This window comes from Thalassophryne amazonica, chromosome 19, assembly GCF_902500255.1.
Source record: "Thalassophryne amazonica chromosome 19, fThaAma1.1, whole genome shotgun sequence".
Taxonomy (NCBI): Eukaryota; Metazoa; Chordata; class Actinopteri; order Batrachoidiformes; family Batrachoididae; genus Thalassophryne; species Thalassophryne amazonica.
The window spans coordinates 28,519,851-28,542,722 of NC_047121.1; the positions used below are offsets into that span (position 1 = coordinate 28,519,851).

General features: G+C 40.5%; 1 protein-coding gene across 1 annotated transcript in view; it reads left to right on the forward strand.

Moving 5' to 3' along the window:
* The window catches only part of kiaa0586 (KIAA0586 ortholog), an 89,073-nt gene that overhangs the window by 62,918 nt on the left and 3,283 nt on the right, over positions 1-22,872 (forward strand). Inside the window, exons 15-24 of the mRNA XM_034194908.1 lie at positions 3,793-3,990; positions 4,167-4,300; positions 6,771-6,920; positions 8,810-8,994; positions 9,191-9,315; positions 10,399-10,586; positions 11,788-11,932; positions 14,060-14,222; positions 18,189-18,442; positions 22,535-22,578. Of these exons, the coding sequence (XP_034050799.1) occupies positions 3,793-3,990; positions 4,167-4,300; positions 6,771-6,920; positions 8,810-8,994; positions 9,191-9,315; positions 10,399-10,586; positions 11,788-11,932; positions 14,060-14,222; positions 18,189-18,442; positions 22,535-22,578 (1,586 nt within the window). The remainder of the gene's footprint in view (positions 1-3,792; positions 3,991-4,166; positions 4,301-6,770; positions 6,921-8,809; positions 8,995-9,190; positions 9,316-10,398; positions 10,587-11,787; positions 11,933-14,059; positions 14,223-18,188; positions 18,443-22,534; positions 22,579-22,872) is intronic.

The window sequence follows — 22,872 nt, forward strand, 5'->3', positions numbered from 1 at the left end:
TCTCAGGGAAGCTCATCTGCATGCTCATCGTCCTCATCGGGGTCTCGACCTGACTCCAGTTCGTCGTCGTAACCGACTTGAGTGGGCAAATGCTCACATTCGCTGGCGTTTGGCACGTTGGAGAGGTGTTCTCTTCGCGGATGAATCCCGGTTCACACTGTTCAGGGCAGATGGCAGACAGCGTGTGTGGCGTCGTGTGGGTGAGCGGTTTTCTGATGTCAATGTTGTGGATCGAGTGGCCCATGGTGGCGGTGGGGTTATGGTATGGGCAGGCGTCTGTTATGGACGAAGAACACAGGTGCATTTTATTGATGGCATTTTGAATGTACAGAGATACCGTGACGAGATCCTGAGGCCCATTGTTGTGCCATACATCCAAGAACATCACCTCATGTTGCAGCAGGATAATGCACGGCCCCATGTTGCAAGGATCTGTACACAATTCTTGGAAGCTGAAAATGTCCCAGTTCTTGCATGGCCGGCATACTCACCGGACATGTCACCCATTGAGCATGTTTGGGATGCTCTGGACCAGCGTATACGACAGCGTGTACCAGTTCCTGCCAATATCCAGCAACTTCGCACAGCCATTGAAGAGGAGTGGACCAACATTCCACAGGCCACAATTGACAACCTGATCAACTCTGTGCGAAGGAGATGTGTTGCACTGCATGAGGCAAATGGTGGTCACACCAGATACTGACTGGTATCCCCCCAATAAAACAAAACTGCACCTTTCACAGTGGCCTTTTATTGTGGACAGTCTAAGGCACACCTGTGCACTAATCATGGTGTCTAATCAGCATCTTGATATGGCACACCTGTGAGGTGGGATGGATTATCTCAGCAAAGGAGAAGTGCTCACTATCACAGATTTAGACTGGTTTGTGAACAATATTTGAGGGAAATGGTGATATTGTGTATGTGGACAAAGTTTTAGATCTTTGAGTTCATCTCATACAAAATGGGAGCAAAACCAAAAGTGTTGCATTTATATTTTTGTTGAGTGTAAATAGGAATAAACAAAATCTGTAGTTTTTGTCAAAAGCATTTCCTTTCAGACATTATTGGCATGAATGTCTTTCCATATATCTGAGCTGAGCTCTTACAGCTGCTGTGCTTCACTTCAGGATGTAATTTGTAAAGAAATACAGCACATTTCATTTTGGGAGGAAAAAACGTTTTAGTCGATTGTAGTTTCTTGTCTGTATTACAACGTTTGGAAAGAGGTGTCATTTTATTTAAAGCGGCAATTCATTTTGAAGCTATTAATTCCGACCGGATTCTGTCTCGGCAGAGAGCTGCTCAGCATTTCGAGCTGTGTGAACGTAACGGAGGACGATTCTTGTTTCTTGACAGCAACAAGACAAGAGTCCCAGTTAGTGATTTTAGTACACACAAAAGTGACTCACGGTATTTTAATGGCTTTGAGAGGGGTTAAGAAGCGGACTTACTGCTTCTGAAAAGCAGCGAATCAAAAAGCCACGAGTCATTGAATCGAAGCATTGCTTCAATGGTTCACGGCTTCAAAGTGGAGTCGCGCTGCAGAAACGGATGATTACAGAGCCGCTGCCGATGACGAACGATGCGTAAAAAAATTGGACCGATGCAACGGTCTGGATCCGGGCCTGTAAAGGAACCTCAAATTGTGTACTGGTCCTTCAGATTCCTGCCTGACACACTGGATGTCAGATATGCTGGAGCGGAACATCATTGGAGGGTAGCAATTTGTCCAGGCATCAGTTTTTCTTGCTTTGTTATTGACAGACCTCAAATGACTCTGACCAAGCTCAAGTGACTGGTTCTGACATGCAAGATATCAGTCAATTGGTCCAGTTTTTTGAAATGATCATTGTCAATATCCAACAGTTGGAAGGGCTACTAGACTCACAAATTTGTGACACCTTCATAGAGCTGCCAGGTTTGCCAAACTGGCATTTTGCCTTTGCCACAGAAAGCAGAGGTTCAGGTACAGTGAGAAAATGCACTGAACACAGGTAATGCTCATGATTTTTGGTTTCCCCAGCCTTGTGCAGAATATGTTTCTATGGTAAAATCAATCATTTTTGCCCATGCCAAAGGCCACGCAGATGTCAGCCAAATGATGTGTCATAGTGAGATCATAGAATACTCAAGCAAGGATAAGTATAACATCTGTGTCCACAGTATGTGCTGGAATGGTCTTTGCCACATTTTCCAGTACATGCAGTCCATCCAATAAATAGTGTGCAGTGACGTCACATGCAACACGCGGTTTTGTGTACCAAGCCATACTGGACAGCAAAGTCCGTGCACACACAGAATGGCTGATGCTGGATCGTCGGTGGACAGCCAAGCTTATTTGTCTGATATTGATAAAGCGCTTGATCCGGAACATCAGAAGAGGTATTTAAAGAAAGTACAGAGAATCAACGTGGATCCCTACAATATTTCCCTTGGAGTTCACCAGTTTTATCAATTTTCAGAGGAAACCAGACATTTTCAACTACTTTATCAACACTCCATCACTCCACACAGGAGAAGCCCTGAAGGCATATAAAAGTTTGGATGCCTACAGCTTCTTCGCGGCTGGATGGGTGTAGAATGTGGTCATCACCCGGGTTACTAATGACATCTCTGTAATAAAAGCCTGAGTAGTAAAATACATCTAAACCATCATCGTATAAACCAGATACTCGCACTCACTGGCCAAAAGCAAATGTCCCAGTGTTTTTGTATGTTTTTCCATGTAATAAACACCATATATAATGGATTTTCGCTCACATCGGACAACGTGTCCTGTCCGACCACAATTTATTTCGATTAAAAAAAAAACTCACATGCACTGGACAGTAACAGAGGTACAAAATTAAAGTTCAGTACTGACACTCACCGATTCGTGGATAGTGGGTACCATATTTCCTTGATTTTAAAAAAAAACATGCTCAGGCAGGGGACCCGCAGTCTGACGCACACCTGCAAAATAAATCAGACACTGCAAAAGGCTGTGATTTGTCAATTTTATGTTTTCATTTCCTTCCTCCCGTCATCTTTTAATAGTTTTTGCAGTGTGCACACTGATTACATTTCGATCATGGATCAAATACGCTTGGCAGAAATGTCCGCAAATATGACCAACTTCATAACGTGGAGTCAAAAAACTACAAAGTTGCTCAAATGACCCCCAATTCATGGAGGAAATTGTACTCCTTTGGTTTGGAGGTTGATGAGAGAGACAAATTAATCCAGAAAAGCAAAACTGTCACTTTATGAAATGTTTTTGCTCTCCTTTGGCCTGTTTTGATTTCGCTTTTACTATTTGACCTTCACTTTGTCTTCAAATCATGCCATTTAATAGCAGAATAGTAATCAACATTGTCAAAACCCAAAAGAACAGTTATGACACTTGATTTTGTGATACTTACTTTAGAGGTTATAGAGAACTCTTTGTGTGCAGCGGCCCTCTTGGATTTCGTAATTACAGAATAATGATCCAAAGTTCATGAGCACGCCTTGGCTAATATTGATAGATATGCCCTAAGGAAGCCCTATGCCAAATTTGGTGATTTTAGCTGCAGAGTAACAATAAGTGTAAAATTTAACGCTAAGCCATCAGACTATATTTAAGTCATGTTTTTTTTTTTGCAGTTTTGTCATTATTTTTGTTCATGTTTAGTTTGACTTGAGTCTGATACTTCTGACATATATTATGTATATGGCATGTGGGAGATATTTTTTTTATTATTAAGTGACTGTTTTTTGTTTTGTTTTTTAATTTTCATCCTGGCTGTTTTACTCTTGTGTCTCTGTCAGGAGTGAACACGAAGTCCTGTAAAACTCAGACCAGCTGGGCTCCATCCACTTCACCCAAATGCAAACCTGTTCAGTCACTGCCTGAACATTCTCAGCCTCACCACCTCCTCAGGTCCTCCCATGGGACATCCAAGGACTTCAACAACCTCCCAGGGACTGATGCAATGACCTGTTCTTTTCCTGTTCCGACCCCACTGGGTCAGTATCTTAATTTCCATCTTTATTTACTTTTCCAAATAAGTCAGGAAGGGTAAGATCAAACAAAATACAAATTTAAGTCATTCCATGTAATTTAAATGCAGTTTAAATAATTCAGAATGACACAATCTTGAAAATATGACAACACAACTCTCAAAGTTTGTCCTCTCTGTCAGGCCCTCCTGTCGTGACTTCCTCTCCTAGGTTTCTTCTCACTGAGCATCCACAAGAAGTGACCTCACTCCCCACAGTCCCTCCATCATCAAAAATGGCTCCCACTGAGGTTGGACCAACTAACCTTCAGAAACAGGTGAGCTGTATTTTAATCACTGGTTGGTTATTTTGGGGAAAATACTTCCAGATTGCTTTCATGAGTTTACAGTGCATCCAGAAAGTATTCACAGCGCTTCACTTTTTACACATTATGTTATGTTGCAGCCTTATTCCAAAATAGATTAAATACATTTTTTTCCCTCAAACTTTTACACACAATACCCCATAATGACAATGTGAAAAAAAGTTGTTTTTTTTGTTTGTTTTGTTGTTGTTTTTTTTGTTTTTTTGTTTTTTTTGAGATTTTTGCAACTTCATTAAAAATAAAAAAAGCTAAGAAATCACATGTGCATAAGTTTTTCACAGCCATTCCCATGAAGCATAAAGTGGAGCTCAGGTGCATCCTCTTTCCACTGATCATATTTGAGATGTTTCTACAGCTGATTTGGATTCCACCTGGGGTAAATTCAGTTGATTGGACATGACATCATTGGAAAGACTCTCTCCTCACACAGGTCAGGGGGGATGTCCCCAAGTGATCTATGATGTTGCTATGGTCACTGTCATAGACTGTATGGATCATGACCGTAAGTAGTCCAAGGCTGTCTGTTCTTCTGAAATTTTCCCCTTCAGGGGAAGCATATAATTTTTTTTCTAGACAAATCAAATTTTCATATTGTCAGTGTCATATTATGAATCCCTAATAATAAATAGGCTAATAAATAAAATTATAGTGTGCCAAAGAAAATTATTTTTACGAGTTAAATCATAACATCACTAAAGGCCGTACAGTTTTAAGTTTGAACGAAGACTAAAATGTAACCTGAATTCTAAATTCAGCTTGATAACAAAATGCGTTTTCCCTCCCACCCACACGCACACACAAATTTAAGCGCATCTGGTTGCTTAGTAACAGCTGAGGCTGAGGTAGCCATGACAAAGACAGATGAGCAGCTTGATAATCAAAGATGGATATTCAATCACAGAAAGTCTGTCCTCAACTGTTGTGACTGTGAAATCAAATTGGGAACTCTGTGTGTGACTTTTTCTATGCTGACTGATGTTACAGTATGTCTGCACAAAGCTGCATAGGTTTAAATCACATAATTTCCTTTGTGTTTTTTAGTCTGTTCACACTAAAGCCAGGCTCAAGTTATGTAACCGTATCCCCCAATTTATTTCTTGCACTGAACTATTTTACATGTTGTTAACATTAAAACACACAGAAAAAGTAATGTTATTAGAGTCAGTCTCTATGCATATTATCAAGGTTTCCAAAATATAAGTTGCTCCTTTTTTTCTGTATTATTGACTCTTTAATTTGGGATTTTTGTGCATTATTAGGGTTAGGCTGACCCTAATAGTAATAATAATTATAATGAATTAACGCAGTTTTTCGGTGTATAATTCACACCGGGGTATACATCATAGCACCCCTCAAATTAGTAAAAATAACTCAACTTGTACTCCAGAAAATACAGTAATCAGTGCTGAAAGGTCTGATAGCAGGTACAGTAATATTAATGATACTAGTGTATTCTAAATGCTTCATTAAGCTTACTGAAGGGTAGCCCAGATTTATCTGCAGGCACCCAAACTGGATATGTGTCTGTTTTAGCCTTTAGACACTAATCCCTCGTTGGCAAAAAACAAAGCTGAACTGAAGCTAAGAGCTTTACAGTATATGGAGAGAAAACTCTGATGACACACCAGTGTGTGGATGCATCTTATCTTTCAAAAAAGAAAAAAAGACAGCATGATGACACTGTAGTTAGCACTCTTGCTAAGTTGTCGGGTTTGAGTTTTCCACCAAAGCCCAGTTCAGCTGTTTGTGAAGTTTGCAAGTTCTTCCTGTGTTTTTGTAGGTGTTCTACATCCACTCTAGTTTCTTCTCACGTCAAATCAGGCACAGTAGGTTCATGTTCCTGCTGCTGTCCTTGATCAAGGCAGGGTAGGTTTCTGTGTGGTTGTTCTAGTTATCTATTGTACCTGATCCAGATTTTGTATGCCTGTTTTTAATGTTTTACTTCTCATCTGTCGAGTTTGATGGTTTGTCTGTTGTTTGCAGGATATCTTAAGAAGACATAAACAGATTTAAATGAAATTTGATGGAGAGGTAGGACTTGAGTCATAGAAGAGCTTATTACATTTTCAGGCATCTCAAGGCTCTTTCTTAATTAATATCTTTATAAGGTTTCCCTTATTGATTTGCATATAGTGCTTTGGTGACCTCTTACACTTCCACACCGCTAAGCACAAGTAAACGGAGCTCGACCTTGGCTCCAGCAAAGCAGATTGTTGCCAGTTTTTCCCAGTGGCCAGCAGTGGAACTTATCCAGTGTTTTTTTTTTTTTTTTTTTTTACTGCTCTTGCGTTTAGAAAAGGAAAAAATTAGGCAGTTTATTTTTAAACTGGATGTGAATACCATTGACGTTCTTTTGACTGACAGAAAACACATGGAAGCTCAGAGTTGTCACAGAGAGTCACAGTTGTTCTTGTGCTGACAGAGGGCAGAGGAGCTGGACAGAGGGGAAGCCGCGCCTCCTCTTCCAACTCACATGGTCAAAATCGCAGAGGTGAAGAGTGAGGAAGAAGATGAAGATCTCATCCTCCCTGGATCTGACTTCATCTTTGCTAGTAATGCTGATGTCATCCAGGTAGCTTTCACTTATTTTTTCCTCACCTCCTTCACTCTCTTAACCTTTTCCACAATTCACTGTCCCACCTCCTGTTTCTGCATCTTCTCTTTTCTGCTTTGTGTTCTTATCGTAGTCCTTTCTCTTTGCTTTTTCGTTCTGCAACTCTCTGGTTGGATCGGTTGCAGTGCCACATCTCCCCCTGCTGGACACAGCTAGCACAGTCTGATGTTGACTTCAGTTATTCCTGTACAAGGGTCGACTGAAAGGTTCTGCCTCCAACACGATTAGTTCAATAACAAGCAAGATATCAATATGAAACTGGTACAAGAATAATTCCTTTCTTATTGAGCATAGTGACACCAAGCTGTTTTTGCCTGCAGTTTCAGGCATGCGCAGAATCATCCTTGACATATCACGTGAACATGTTTTGAAACAACGTGCTGCTGCTGAATCCCTCACAGTCGAGGGTTGTGCACCCATGAATGTGGATATCAGGAGGGGTGGGCGAAGGTTCAGAAAGGCAAAAGTTCAATCATGATGAGTCTACGTAACCAGGTCTGTAGGGGGCGCTCCATAACAGCCACTGATGCACATCATCAAGCGCAGGTGTGATGATGTAGTTCTCCCATTTTTCTGGAGCATGGCAACCCTCATCTCAGATTGATATGTGGACAGTTTGCAAAAGCTGCATGCACACTGGAAAAGATGCTGTTGCAGTTGATCAAGGAACTGACTGATTGGACCCAAAATGCAGAGCGTAAAGACAGGTGAAGTAGGTGATTACAAGATTTATTTACACAGAGAAAGAGATGATTGTGCAAGAAAACAGATACATTTGTACGATGAATGAAAGCCAGAAGTGGGAGCTGAGGAACCACGCCACTGGAGGACAAGGGCACTAGAAGGGTAGAGTTACAACCAGCTGCAGACTGCAAGGAACCAGAGGCCCACAATTAGATAAACGAAACAAAATCCACACAGGGGTGATACCAAATAATCCACTGCAAGTAGTTTTCAGAGGAGGAGAAAATTCAGTCTGCAAAAACATCCATGTGATCCAACTTAGGTTTGAGAGAACCAAACAAAAAGTTGCACATAAAGAACAGATTTAAAAACAACAACTAAACCAGGAAATACCATTAACATGAGGAGACCAAACATTACCACTTGATGTGATGGAAGAATATGGCGATGAAAGTCTGTCCATCTCAGGCTTAAGTAGAGCCCCTTCAACGAGTCCTAGCTGTGTCACTTCAGCAGCTGGCTGACAGGCACAGACAGGAAAAAGGGAAAAGCTGGAAAGTACACGACAAACCGGACTGCAGCCCAGACCACAACAGATGCAGTTCTTCAACTCATCCACAGTCAAGTCGACAAAACACAAGATGCATTACAGCGGCTCATATGTGACGAGAACTTAACATCTCTGCTGTACGTTCTGGATCTCGCACACTCCGACTTTTTCCTTTTTCCCAAACTGAAGGAACCTGAAAGGACACAGTTGCACTAATGATGCAGATGGGCAAACAGCTGTGTGTCGTCTGCAGAGAGACTACACCTGATTTCTTCATGGACAGGATGCAAAAACCTGTCCGGTGTTGGTGTAAGTGTGTGGAAAGAGAAGGTGACTGTATGGAAAAGTAATGACACTGCCTGATAAAGAACATTCCAGCAGATATGTGATTCATGTGATTATCTTGCTAATTGTTGAAATGTGAGTTTTCAGCCCACCCTCGTACAGATTATCGTATTTTTCATTGGTATAGATCATAACCTTAAAGTAAATGCAGTCTTTATTCAGATAATGTCAGTTTCATTTGATTTATTGTAGAAATGTAAAGTCAGTGTTAAAATTGTATCCATGAGTGGTCAGACTCAGTTTGTCATCTTCCTTTTTTTTTCTTCAGGAGGATGTCAGTAATGTGGATGCAGAACTTGTGGAATTGGATGGTTGTCCTTCTCCTCCTCCTGTTGCATACCAGGGACCTGTCTTCCCTCCTCAGGCCAAATCTGCACTTCCAGCAGAGGAACAGGTTCCCATCCTGGACCTCACACAGCACAGGGACACCCTGGAGAACCAGCTAGTAGAATGGTGAGAAACGTTTTTTGTTTACTGGGTTTTTTTTCCTGAAAGTTGTAGGTCTTTGATATTTATAGCATATTATATTTTATGTTACATGTAAGACTAATAGTTTCTGTGCTCACATATTAGCATAGAAACATTACTGAAATTCATCACATGACCTCCTCTCCATAAATTCTACTGCTGATTATGTTCTGGTCTTCAGGGTGGAACAGCAGGTGATGTACAGGATCATCTCAGACATGTACCGCCCCCTTCCCACTGACCCAGTGGGGAACGGCGGTACCAACCAATCAGAACCAGAAGAGCAAAGTGTTGCCTCCGATATTGGTGAGGTGACCGGCTCACAGTCCAGTCATAACACAAGTCTTCAAGAAACACACAATCATCTGAACGGTTTAGTGTGCTCACTGATTATTATGTTGGTAGAAACAACAACAAACTTTTATTGATGCAGTACTTTGTCATTGAATGGTGAAAAAAGGTTTAAAACAATAAAATAAGACAACAAAAAATAAGTAGAATAGGTCCATAAATATTGGGACATTGACAACTATTATTTTAACTGTCTACCACTGAGTACAGCAAAGCAAGCAGCTCAGTCCACACTTCCCTATCCTCAACCAATTCCTGCAACTCTTCCCGGGGGATCCCAAAGCATTTTATAGACAGCTGGGAAATATAGTAGACCCCGGACTGTTGAACAACTGAAGTCGTCCATCAAGCAAGAATGGGAAAGAATTCTGCCTTCATAGCTTCAACAGTTAGTGTCCTCAGTTCCCAAACGCTTACTGAGTGTTGTTAGAAGGAAAGGTGATGTAACACAGTGGTGAACATACCACTGTCCCAGCTTTTTTGAAACGTGTTGCGGGCATCCATTTCAAAATGAGCAAATATTTGCACAAAAACAATAAAGTTTATCAGTTTGAACATTAAATATCTTGTCTTTGTGGTGTATTCAGTTGAATATAGGTTGAAGAGGATTTGCAAATCATTGTATTCTGTTTTTATTTACATTTTACACAACGTCCCGACTTCATTGGAAATGGGGTTGTATTTAATTTCTCCAGTTATTTGTACTTATGGAAAATGGGAAGATTTTGTATATAGATAACTGCAATTCCTGAGTAGTTAATGTAATATTTTGTTAAATTATTAGAATTACAGCTGACAGTTTTGTTCTTTTTCTGTTTAACTCCATTATGGTGGTGCACAGTCAAAATTACAAAAGTCATTGCTGTCCAGATACTTATGTACCTGACCATTATAAATTAGTTGCTCTAAAAATAATGGAGTGCTGCTCCCTGGGTAACATGAATCTAAACCATTGACCAATGAACTGATGGAAAAGATGTTTCTTTTTGTTATGTATTTATTTTTGGACATTGTTGGTCTGTGTGTGTGTGTTTACAGATGAGGCAGCAGGAGGTGGGGGTCCTCAGCTGTCTGGAGATGTTGGCATGTCTGTAGACTCAGCAACACTCAGGCAGCTGGTTAATGAGGTCCTGGCAGAAATCATTTCCACAATGATGCAACCAAAAAAAGCTTCTGAAAAAACACCAGAGTCCAAACTGGGACTATCAGAACGAGCATATCATGAGGTAAAGTGCTACAGAGCAGGCATCCTTAGCAGTCTTTTTCCTCAGACAGACTTATTTATATATTACAAATTACAGTCAAATAGAAAACATAAACAAATCACCTTTTTGTATAGTTAAAATAATGAGTGAATTTCAGACTTAACATGTATGTTTTCATAGAGTTGAAAAGGTATTTAAAGCTCCATCAGAAATACATTTTCTCTGTGAAGGATGGAGGACATGTGTGGTTGATTGACAGCAGGTCAAGCAAAGGCATTTAAGGAAAATGTAAACAAATCTGTTGTTACCTGCAGATTAAAAATCCAAGAATCAGTGCATTTTATTGGCAGCAGTACTGAAGATGAAATGGGTCCTGATAAGTGTTTCTGATATTCTGTGCGCTGCCGCTTTACAAATTTACTTTATCTCAATTTCAATTTATTTTCATTTATATAGCACCAAATCACAACAAGATTGCCTCAAGGTGCTTCACACAAGTAAGGTCTAACCTTACCAACCAACCCCCAGAGCAATAGTGGTAAGGAGAAACTCCCTCTGAGGAAGAAACCTCAAGCAGACCAGACTCAAAGGGGTGACCCTCTGCTTGTGCCACAGACACATATTACAAAACAATTCACAAAACGAACATACAGGAAATGTTGCCGGTGCACAGGACAGTTTCCGGAACAGATACCACACCCATCTCTGAATGGAGCCGCACCTCAAACAGAGAGAAAAAAAAAAAAAAAAAAAAGCAGAATCAAGCATCAGAAAGACAATACAGTGTAATTTGTCAGCATTAAGCAACAAAAAAACAGAAGAAATACTAAGGTGATCGCCGGCCACTAGCCCTAAGCTTCACTAAAAGACCCAGAATTTAGATGAAGTTGAGGCTGCGACACGCTCCGTTTCCTAATAAAATGAATTAAAAGAGTAATAAGCATAGAAACATACTACACCAGTATGCTAGCCATATGAAATGGAAAATAAGTGCGTCTTAAGTCTGGACTTACGTCTCGCATAAAATTTGTGCCAAATATCAATGCGGATCTTGCTGTATCTGCTGTGGCAATCCCAAACAAACGAGCAGCTGAATGGACGAGAACACCAGCAACAACTTATATTTGGGCTATGGACAAAACAAGACACTCTATAGAAGACAAGATATTAATTTCATTTCACATAGACATCAAATACTATGCTGTATGTTTTCATTTTTTAGGAAACTCTGGTTCCCACACCAGTGCCAACCCCTCCCTCCAGTCCTTGCCTGCCCATCCGAGACACCACACAGATAGCCACACCCTCTCCATCAGATACACTCAGCCTGCTGAGCGAGGAATCTTGTCATCCAACCCCAGAGTCAGGTTGGGAAGTGGCAATATGCAGTAATGTTCATATTGTAGCAGTACAGGTCATAGCAATAACATGGTTAGTAGTATTATTAGAATAGCAGCAGCAGTACATTAGGTTGTTATGAGCAAACATCTGTGATAGTTTGGGCAATAGTGCATTATGCTGCGTTTACACATAACGACGACAAGTCACGAATGCCACGAAGTACACATTCTTGGCTGCTGATCACGAATGTGATTATTCGGGGCAGAGGCGTCAGGTGTCCTCAGGAACTGCTGCAACCTGTTACCACACGTTACGATTAATGGCACATGTTGCCAGAGAATTATCAGGAACCATTACGCACAGTCAAGAATAGTGTTCCGCGTTGTTGCGCGCTATTGCACATCACAGCGAATCGTTAAGTTCTGTCACGTTGTGAACGAGGTGAATTGTCTCCACACACACACCCATATTCATCCAACCGAATTCAGATCGCTCCAGTTTTTCAGAAGAACTTTGTGACTGCATGCGTAGTTGGGCTCTGTGCCATGGAGTGGCACAGAGAGGAGGAGGACAGAGCCAGATGTGTGGCTTCGTGCGGCTCTCGTCTTGCGCATTTTCCCAAACATCAGGCACATGCAGCAGGTGGAACACCTGCAGGAGTGCGCTAAAGAGCACTGAAATTAGACTTTTAGCCGACTTGGTGTCAGCAATCAAACTGAATGCGGTGCAGCAGGGTTTAATTGTGCGCGCGCTTCTTCCTCCACCGGACTGGAGGAGGTGCAGAGATGTCTGGCTGCACGTGAGTCTCGCTCCTCTGGTTCCTCTGGCTCAGACTCGTTCTCCTGCTCATCGGTTACAACAGCAGGTGGAACACCTGCAGGAGCGCCCTGAGGAGCTTCAGCAGGAACTGTGGAACGACATTTGGCTGACTTCACGTCACTGTTCCTCTACAGCATCCTGCATCAAACTGAACACTGTGGAGCCGAGTTTAATTGTGAGCACGTGACAGAAAACTGATTCGTCGTGGCGCGCAGTGAAATGTGACACTGCGTTACAAGTCGTGTCAAAACATGACAGTTTCCGTGTCACTTCGTAATAACGCGTGACAGTTTGGGCTCCAAGAACCATCACAGGAACCACTACGAACGTTGTCACGTTCTATTAAGCATCACTACTCATCAAGACGGATCAATACGCTCAGTTGCGACCTCCACGGCGTGAGACGAAATGAGGGTGGTGTGTGACATTCGTGGAAGATTTTTTGACAGGCAAAAACATGCTCCACGAATATCAAGAATATCACGCACCAACACGCACTATTAAAAAACCTATTCAGATGTGTTAAGTCACATTAAGAATGCCAGGAATGTCTCATGAATGACAGAAAAATGACATTCGTAAATGACATTCGTGAATCACTGCTAACGCTCCGAAATGACGCATTCACAGTGAAGGCAGGGTGGAACATTTTTAGGGGAACAATTCAGTCTGTGACACTGGATTAGTTAAGCCCATTAAAAAAAACAAAAAACATAGGTGTATCATCCCTGCCAGCATGCTGAAATCAGCCCGCATCATTTTTATTTGGGCAAATTTCATTGACGCCGGTACAGCTGGTGCATGAACTGGCACATCCGCTAGTTGTCGAGTATGTTTTGGCTGAAGACGGCCAAAGTTTTTCAGGCGGGGCTGGGAACTTGCCGCTTGACAGTGGAGGCAGCTTGGACGTGAAGTACAACAGCTGGAAGGTGATTTTTTTTTTTTTTTTTTTTTCCCCTCAGGGAGTTGTCACTCTGTGCTGACACGTTCTATTCCCGTGTGCCTTCTGGCAAACTGTAGCTGAAATTTCACATCTTCTTTTGAAGAAAATCCATCTCTCTTGCTGTGTCAGAGAAAACTAAAAATAAATAAACATATATAAAATCCACCCTCCTGCATCATTTGTTTCTGATGTCAAGGATGATAAACTGTTTTGGGGCCTTAATGTGCGGCTGCAGCACGCCTAGTTCTTGTGCACGCGTAGATTATCTTCTCTTAGACCGTCTGACTTCACCCTCTTTACACTTCTTTCCCCTGTCAGGAATTTTTGCATCATAAAGTTTTAATTTGTCTTTGGCTAATTGTTGTCTTCCTACTACTGACTGTGACCTCAGAAAAAGTGGCCACGCCCACTTCCAGCCCAGAACCTGTCCACAGTCCAGCTAGAATTCCCACGGGTATTCATCCAGCCCCACCCCCTCTGCCCTGGGAAGATGCTGAGCTTCCATTAGCTGAGGAGAGACCAGAAGACAACCTGAATACACACACTCAGCCAATGTGAGTATACACACACACACACACAATGGCATCCATATGATGAATATGACAAGGTTTGAGGTCTGAGTTACAAATTATTGCCAAAATCATCAAATTTTCAACTTTATGAAAATAACTTGCAAACAGATCATTCATATGTAAAATTTCCTCAGGGATTCCATTCTGCAATGAAAAATGTAAAATGTTTTACCATTTAGCTGCTCCAAGCCTAGACAGGTTTATTAAGCTTTATAATCATGTATATGAGATAAAGAGGAAGTAGTTTGCAAAGGAGATAATCCTCATAAATCAACCAAAAAGAATTCACATACACCACATGGAGATCAATCACGTCTGAGATCAGCCAGAGCTTACTGATAAATGCTCTGCATCTGATGTGATCTGGATGCTCTGGCTGCATCTTTATTTTCAGACAAAGTATCCACATTTGTGGATTTTTAGCTTGCTGTACTCCTCTGAGCCACATCACTTGGCTACCACTGTATCTCCTGTGTTCCTAAACAAAGTCTTCAGAAGGTTGGCAGGAACATCAGCCTTGGAAACCACTTTAGCTGGGCACCACATTCTGCCGTGCTTTGTCCGTACAACAGACAAAGCCTTCCTCAGATTCATCCTCAGAGTCAGAGGAGATATCAGAGGAGCCACTATCATCTGGGTCTTGAACTGGGGGCCTCAGAGGAGATTCAACTTCACTTATACTGACGGTTGGCTCTTCTTCTGTGCGGGATTGAAACTGAATGAAAGCTAAACTGAAAGAAATGCTGCTAATAACTGTCTGGAAAATCACACACGCACAAAAAAAATTGTCGCAAAAAATCCCATCTGTTACTTTCAGGTAACCTATATCAATAGGTGTTACCAGTTAAAATTTTCTGGAGACTACCATTAAAGTTGAAGGAATTAGATTTTTTTTTTTTTTTTTTTTTTTTTTTTTTGCAACGTAATATAATTTTTTCACATTTCTTAAATTTAAGGGATATGGCTTGAGAAAAATGTTAATTTTTTCTTAACTGCAGTTATCTTATTGTAAAGTATCATTCAATTGTATAGGACTCACAGATTTGCAGTTTATGAATACAGCTTTTAAAACACCACCACCATGTAGTAAAATAAACTTCATGCCTTACCTAAAACGCAAAATTCCCCAAGATAATTTGTCATTCACCCCTTGGACAAATAATCGTGAAGGATGAAGTCGCTGCTGCCTGGAAAGCTTAAATTTTAAGTTGAAGTAAAAGAACACAACATGTAAACTTGGAACAAACCTTATATTATAGCCCAGAACATGAATTCCCTTACTCACTGCGTAATGAAATCACATATTTAAAACTAATTGTCAATGGAAAAAGCCTATTTTAGTTGTATTTTTAAGGTTTAACACCAAAAACAAACATTTGTTTTATATTTAGACATTTTTTATTGCTGAATTCTGAAAGACCAGGTAGTTTTACTCCTAGGAAAAACAAAAACACTGAGAAGTACCTTTTTTTTTTTTATAATTAACATTTTTTCACACATTTGGGAATAACCCAAAGTTTGAACTGTGTCACATGTACTTTGGTCCAGAATGTCCTCAATGAGAGAATATTGATTATTGAACAGGATTAATGATTTACTCATTGAACAGACCGGAACAAGCCTTTCTTGCCATTAAAGATGATAATCACTATAATTTAATGACATCAGTAGCACAGGGGTAATTAGTGTCATTGTCTACTCATTAGAAAACATAAGTGTGTTCAAACTGTAAAAGGCAGCAGTCTGAAATGATTTTGAATGTGAAGTTGAATTGAAAACAGTCAGTGGTCGCACTGTAATGAATTGATGGGGTTGTCTTAAGTTCAAGGTCTCCACTTTTTACATGTTAAATACAACCATGGTGCCAAATACCCATAAAAAAACACCTGTCGCTCAGAACTAGTTTTGACAACCTAGAAAAATCAGGTCCTGTTGTTTATTTCAACAGTGGACCCAAGTTATTCTATTTTCACTACTCAGTTTGCATCAGCAGAAATTATATGTTAATATGCAGAATTACATTTTTTTTCTTCTGCCTCTTTTTGCTCATCACACCAGGCTCTGTAACAGGAGCCGGTGATTCATGCAGGTTACAGAACTCCTCCTCTTTGTGTTTGTTCTGGACATTGAAATGCTGAAACATTTTTTAAAATCTCCGTAATCAGTTCCCTTGTGCCTTCAGAGGAAAATATCTGAGGTTGTTTTGGGTGTTAACCCATAAGAAATGCTCTCGGAGCATGTCCCCGATCTTGTGTCATCATGTATGTGTTGAGTACAAACAGAAAGTTCTGTCTTTGTAGAACTGACTGAATCACATAGAACATAATGATCTGAGGAGGCCAGTTTACACTGTTTATGCAATCTTTTTTTCACCTCTAATATGCTTTAGTTAACATTTTCAAGTAAAAGCATTTTCTTTATTAAAACATTTTGTCTTCAGAAATGATTTTGTCATAAATATGTCTTGGAAAGAAAAGGTCTCCTTATCATCAAGGTCACTGTGTATTTGAGCAATAGACAGAATATACTTTATTGTCCCCAAAGGGGAAATTCATCTTAGGCACCGTTCACTGCATCACAAGCACACAATAACTTACAGCCTACATACAGGACAATACAAAGGTTTTCATTTCAGTTTATTAAATATAATAAATGTGTCTAAATGATTGCTGGCTACACTATACAATAGTGTTCAGAATAATAGTAGTGCTATGTGACTAAAAAGATTAATCCAGGTTTTGAGTATATTTCTTATTGTTACATGGGAAACAAGGTACCAGTAGATTCAGTAGATACTCACAAATCAAACAACATCTGCGAGGCATTCATTTTGTTGGTTTGGAACCATGATTTTGCTTGATTACTAGTGTGCTTGGGGTCATTGTCTTGTTGAAACACCCATTTCAAGGGCATGTCCTCTTCAGCATAAGGCAACATGACCTCTTCAAGTATTTTGACATATCCAAACTGATCCATGATACCTGGTATGTGATATATAGGCCCAACACCATAGTAGGAGAAACATGCTCATATCATGATGCTTGCACCACCATGCTTCACTGTCTTCACTGTGAACTGTGGCTTGAATTCAGAGTTTGGGGGTCATCTCACAAACTGTCTGTGGCCCTTGTACCCCAAAAAGAACAATTTTACTCTCATCAGTCCACAAAATATTCCTCCATTTCTCTTTAGGCCAGTTGATGTGTTCTTTGGCAAATTGTAACCTCTTCTGCACGTCTTTTATTTAACAGAGGGACTTTGCGGGAGATTCTTGTAAATAAATTAGCTTCACACAGGCGTCTTCTAACTGTCACAGCACTTACAGGTAACTCCAGACTGTCTTTGATCATCCTGGAGCTGATCAATGGGTGAGCCTTTGCCATTCTGGTTATTCTTCTACCCATTTTGATGGTTGTTTTTCGTTTTCTTCCACGCGTCTCTGTTTTTTTTGTCCATTATCATTGTAGATGAACAGCCTATAATTTTTTGTACCTGCGTATAGGTTTTCCCCTCTCCAATCAACTTTTTAATCAAACTACGCTGTTCTTCTGAACAGTGTCTTGAACGTCCCATTTTCCTCAGGCTTTCAAAGAGAAAAGCATGTTCAACAGGTGCTGGCTTCATCCTTAAATAGAGGACACCTGATTCACACCTGTTTGTTCCACAAAATTGACAAACTCACTGACTGAATGCCACACTACTGTTATTGTGAACACCCCCTTTTCTACTTTTTTTTTTTTTTGCTAATAGCCCAATTTCATAGCCTTAAGAGTGTGCATATCATGAATGCTTGGTCTTGTTGGATTTGTGAGAATCTACTGAATCTACTGGTACCTTGTTTCCCATGTAACAGTAAGAAATATACTCAAAACCTGGATTAATCTTTTTGGTCACATAGCACTACTATTATTCTGAACACTACTGTATATTGACTTTGTCTCTTTCTAGTGTGATGTCAGTCGCAGAGGAAGAGCCTCCTCTTTCTTCTCCTCTGTCCACCATCCCTCCACCTCAGACACAATCCTCCCCTCCTCCTCCACAATCACAGTTTGAGGCGAGCTCACCTTCTGCTGTCAGCTCTACAGATGACAGCAGCAGCAGCAGCGTCAGCATTACAGTGACGCAGAGGACGGACACAGCAAACAAACACATCTCTGAGGGTGAACTGCTGATCAGTGGAGACCTGATGGCAGCCACGGGAGGTAGCACGACATCTTTATCATATCATTTATTAGTATACATCTGTTTTTGCATTATGACCTGCAACAGTTGAGAAGGGAGCAGTTTGTTATTAGAAATATAAGGATTAAAACATAATTTTTCCAGCCAGTTTTCTTGAAACAAGTGAACATTTCCAAGTTACTGAACATGTCTTAGGTCGTAAGACACGCTGGACAGATCTTTCCCAGATATCCTGGGAATGCCTTGTATGTCCTGTAACTAGTGTTAATTTTGTTGCCCATTTTCCAATTTAGTCTTGTGGTAAAGTTCATTCTTAGTCTTAGTCACATTTAGTCATTCACATATCATTTTTGTTAGTCATGTTTTAGTCAAGTAAAGTCTCAACATTTTAGTCTAGTTTTAGTCAAATAAACTCAAGGTATTTTAGTCCAATTTTAGTCAAAACATTTTAGTTTTTTTCTATTTATTTCGGAGATAATTTTTGTTTATTCATTCCAGTTGACTTGTGTTCCACAGCTGAAATATTGATTAAATGTCTGGAATAACAAACATCTTGAATGAAATGAATGAATGAATCTTCAATGCAACTTGGCTAAAAGTGTCTTGTTTGCTGAGTCAATACACATTTACAAATAATGCACTTGTACTGATGTTTTATATTTATTAGAAACATCAACAAAATAAAACAAAAACTGGTGTTAAATAATATGATTCTTACAGCTAGACTCTCAAGCAAATTTAGAGGTATATATGAGTAAATGTAAAATGTTATTTTTGTCCTGATCTCACCTACAATACTTTGCCTGGAGCCCTGCTGCATGGCTGTGATCAGACTGGAACGCTGAGACTTTGACACTGGGATAAGTTCTCCCCGACGGAATGGAGGACATCTCATTTTGGGGAAAACTGCTTTGGTTGGTTGTAGTATGCTGTCTGTTTTACAACATTTGGAAAGAGCTGTCATTTGATTTAAAATGGCAATTCACTTTGAAGTTATTGATTGTGGAATGATCCGTCTATCCACCTTTAGTTGGCAGTGAGCTGCAGAGCAAATCCCACAACGCACACGGAGCGGAGGATATTATCATTATTATTATTATTTTCATGAGGGACACTAACTTTAGTTTACGAACCAGAGAAGCGGGAGATATTAATGTTCCAGTCTAAAACTATCAGTGGACGCAGCAAGATGATACGTAACGTAGCCTACAGTACAGTCGAAGAACTGCTGGCACAAACACGACAGCTGGACTGGATGTTGCGTTTCTTCTTGTGTATTAGACAAAAACGAGGAGGGAGTTTTTATTGCTTGCAAAACATTTTCTTCTCATTTTATACACACATTTGCACAGTTTTAGTCAGTGTTTTTATGGGAAAATAGTTGTTGACGAACATACAACCCCAATTTCAATGAAGTTGGGACGTTGTGTAAAATGTAAATAAAAACAGAATACTATGGGTTTCCCATGTGCCTTCTGACAAACTGAACCTGCAATTTTGCTTTATTTATTTATTTATTATAAGTAAATAAAGCTGCACAGCTTTAAAGGACCCAGCTTTCAGGGTGAGCATATGAAGGTGTCCACACAGTATTGGAGTAAATTAGAGAGGACAAAATAATGTTAAATTATTGTGCCAAAATTTTCGAGCGTGTGTATCACAATAGTGCGAGAAAATACATAATTGGTTGAAACCTCCTCATGACATTAAAATTATGCCCAATAATTTTGATTTTAAGCCCATGGACAAACTAAATATGAGTTCAGGTCAGATCTGGCAGCTTGCACTCCTGCTGTTTTGGGTCCTTGATGGCAACCACCCGGGCACACAACCAATCCAACATCTCTAAAGTGTTCTTTCTGGACATGGTCTCATAGAATTTTGTTATATTTAGGGTACTATGACACTGGGCTGTGGCAACGTGCAAACAGCAACTGTGAGGGAAATTGCTTGATTTTGCTTGATGTTCACTGAGTTTTTCTCTTACCTCGCTGGACTCGCAGGGAGTCGCAAATGTCGCACCTGTATTTTGAATGGGATAATATCATCTGAACACTTGGTGTGAAAATATGTCATCTATTAAGCAGTGAGTGGCATTAGACATCCACAAGAGTGCTGCATGGCATTCGCAAGCAAATCAGCAGATCCTTGCATCGGCAAAGGCTGCGCTCGACATTCATGAGAGTGCTGCATAGAATTCAAGCGGCACTCACGCGATATACAGTGAGGAAAATAAGTATTTGAACACCCTGCGATTTTGCAAGTTCTCCCACTTAGAAATCATGGAGGGGTCTGAAATTTTCATCTTAGGTGCATGTCCACTGTGAGAGACATAATCTAAAAAAAAAAAAAAAAATCCAGAAATCACAATGTATGATTTTTTAAATAATTTATTTGTATGTTACTGCTGCAAATAAGTATTTGAACACCTGTGAAAATCACTGTTAATATTTGGTACAGTAGCAATTACAGAGGTCAAACGTTTCCTGTAGTTTTTCACCAGGTTTGCACACACTGCAGCAGGGATTTTGGTCCACTCCTCCATACAGATCTTCTCTAGATCTTTCAGGTTTGGAGTTTCAGCTCCCTCCAAAGATTTTCTATTGAGTTCAGGTCTGGAGAATGGCCAGGCCACTCCAGGACCTTGAAATGCTTCTTACAGTGCCCCTCCTTAGTTGCCCTGGCTGTGTGTTTGGGGTCATTGTCATGCTGGAAGACCCAGCCATGACCCATCTTCAATGCTCTTACTGATGGAAGGAGGTTGTTTGCCAAAATCTCGCAATACATGACCCCATCCATCCTCCCTTCAATACAGTGCAGTCGTCCTGTCCCCTTTGCAGAAGAGCACCCCCAGAGTATGATGTTTCCACCCCCATGCTTCACGGTTGGGATGGTTTTCTTGGGGTTGTTCTCATCCTCTAAACATGGTAATTGGAGTTGATTCCAAAAAGCTCTATTCTGGTCTCATCTGACCACATGACCTTCTCCCATGCCTCCTCTGGATCATCCAGATGGTCACTGGTGAACTTTAAACGGGCTGGACATGTGCTGGCTTGAGCAGGGGGACCTTGCTGCCCTGCAGGATTTTAAACCATGACAGCATCATGTGTTACTAATGTAATCTTTGTGACTGTGGTCCCAGCTCTCTTCAGGTCATTGACCAGGTCCTCCTGTGTAGTTCTGAGCTTTCTCAGAATCATCCTTACCTCACAAAGTGAGATCTTGCATGGAATCTCAGACCGAGGGAGACTGACAGTCATCTTGTGTTTCTTCCACTTTCTAATAAATAATCATAACAGTTGTTGTCTTCTACCAAGCTGCTTGCCTGTTGTCCTGTAGTCCATCACAGCCTTGTGCAGGTCTACAGTTTTGTCCCTGGTATCCTTAGACAACTCTTTGGTCTTGGCTATGGTGGACAGGTTGGAGTGTGATTGATTGAGTTTGTGAACAGGTGTCTTTTATACAGGTAATGAGTTCAAACAGGTGCAATTAATACAGGTAAAGAGTGCAGAATAAGTGGGCTTCTTAAAGAAAAAATAACAGGTCTGTGAGAGCTAAAATTCTTGCTGGTTGGTAGGTGTTCAAATACTTATTGGCAGCAGTAACATACAAACAAATAATTAAAAAATCATACATTGTGATTTCCGGATTATTATTATTTTTTTTAGATTATGTCTCTCACAGTGGACATGCACCTAAGATGAAAATTTCAGACCCCTCCATGATTTCTAAGTGGGAGAAACAGCAGGGTGTTCAAATACTTATTTTCCTCACTGTATATGCAGACATCGTCATCACGAGTCCATGCAAAATGTGTTTGGCATCCGGACGACATGCATGTTGACAAACACGTCATTTGTACCACTTCAGTGGGATACCAACTGCAAATTTGTCAGTCATTTGCGTGAGATAGTAGCCTTACTGTAAAATTTTGTGACCCCAAGTTGCACACACCTTGATTTAGACAACTTAGATATCGCAAGCAGGAGTGTCAGAGTCTGGAGCATCTAGGGGTCTGTAATAATAAAATATTCTGTAACATCGGCACAAAAAATGACAATATGTCAAAAATAATGTTGGCTGTCTCTCTCACTCCCTTTCTCTTCTTTCAGGGTTGCTGGATGTCTTCTGTTTCTCCAACACTCTGCAGGACATGGTGAATAAGTAACACAGACAGACACTGCTGGATTTTGACACTCAATTTCCATTGTAAATGCACAGGGATGGTTTTGCTTCACCTTCAAGTCTTTGTTATAAAGATGTATATAATGTCAAGTCCAACAGTACCCAAGGGCTGTCAATGGTCCAGTGGAGGGAAAACTAAATCTTGCACATTTACCCCTGAAACTATTGTCTGTCAACAAAGCAAATCCTCCTTTCTTATGTGTGGCACGTGAACAGTAACTGTTGTTTTGGTTTGTCTGTATACTCCACCGCTTTAGACCTGAAT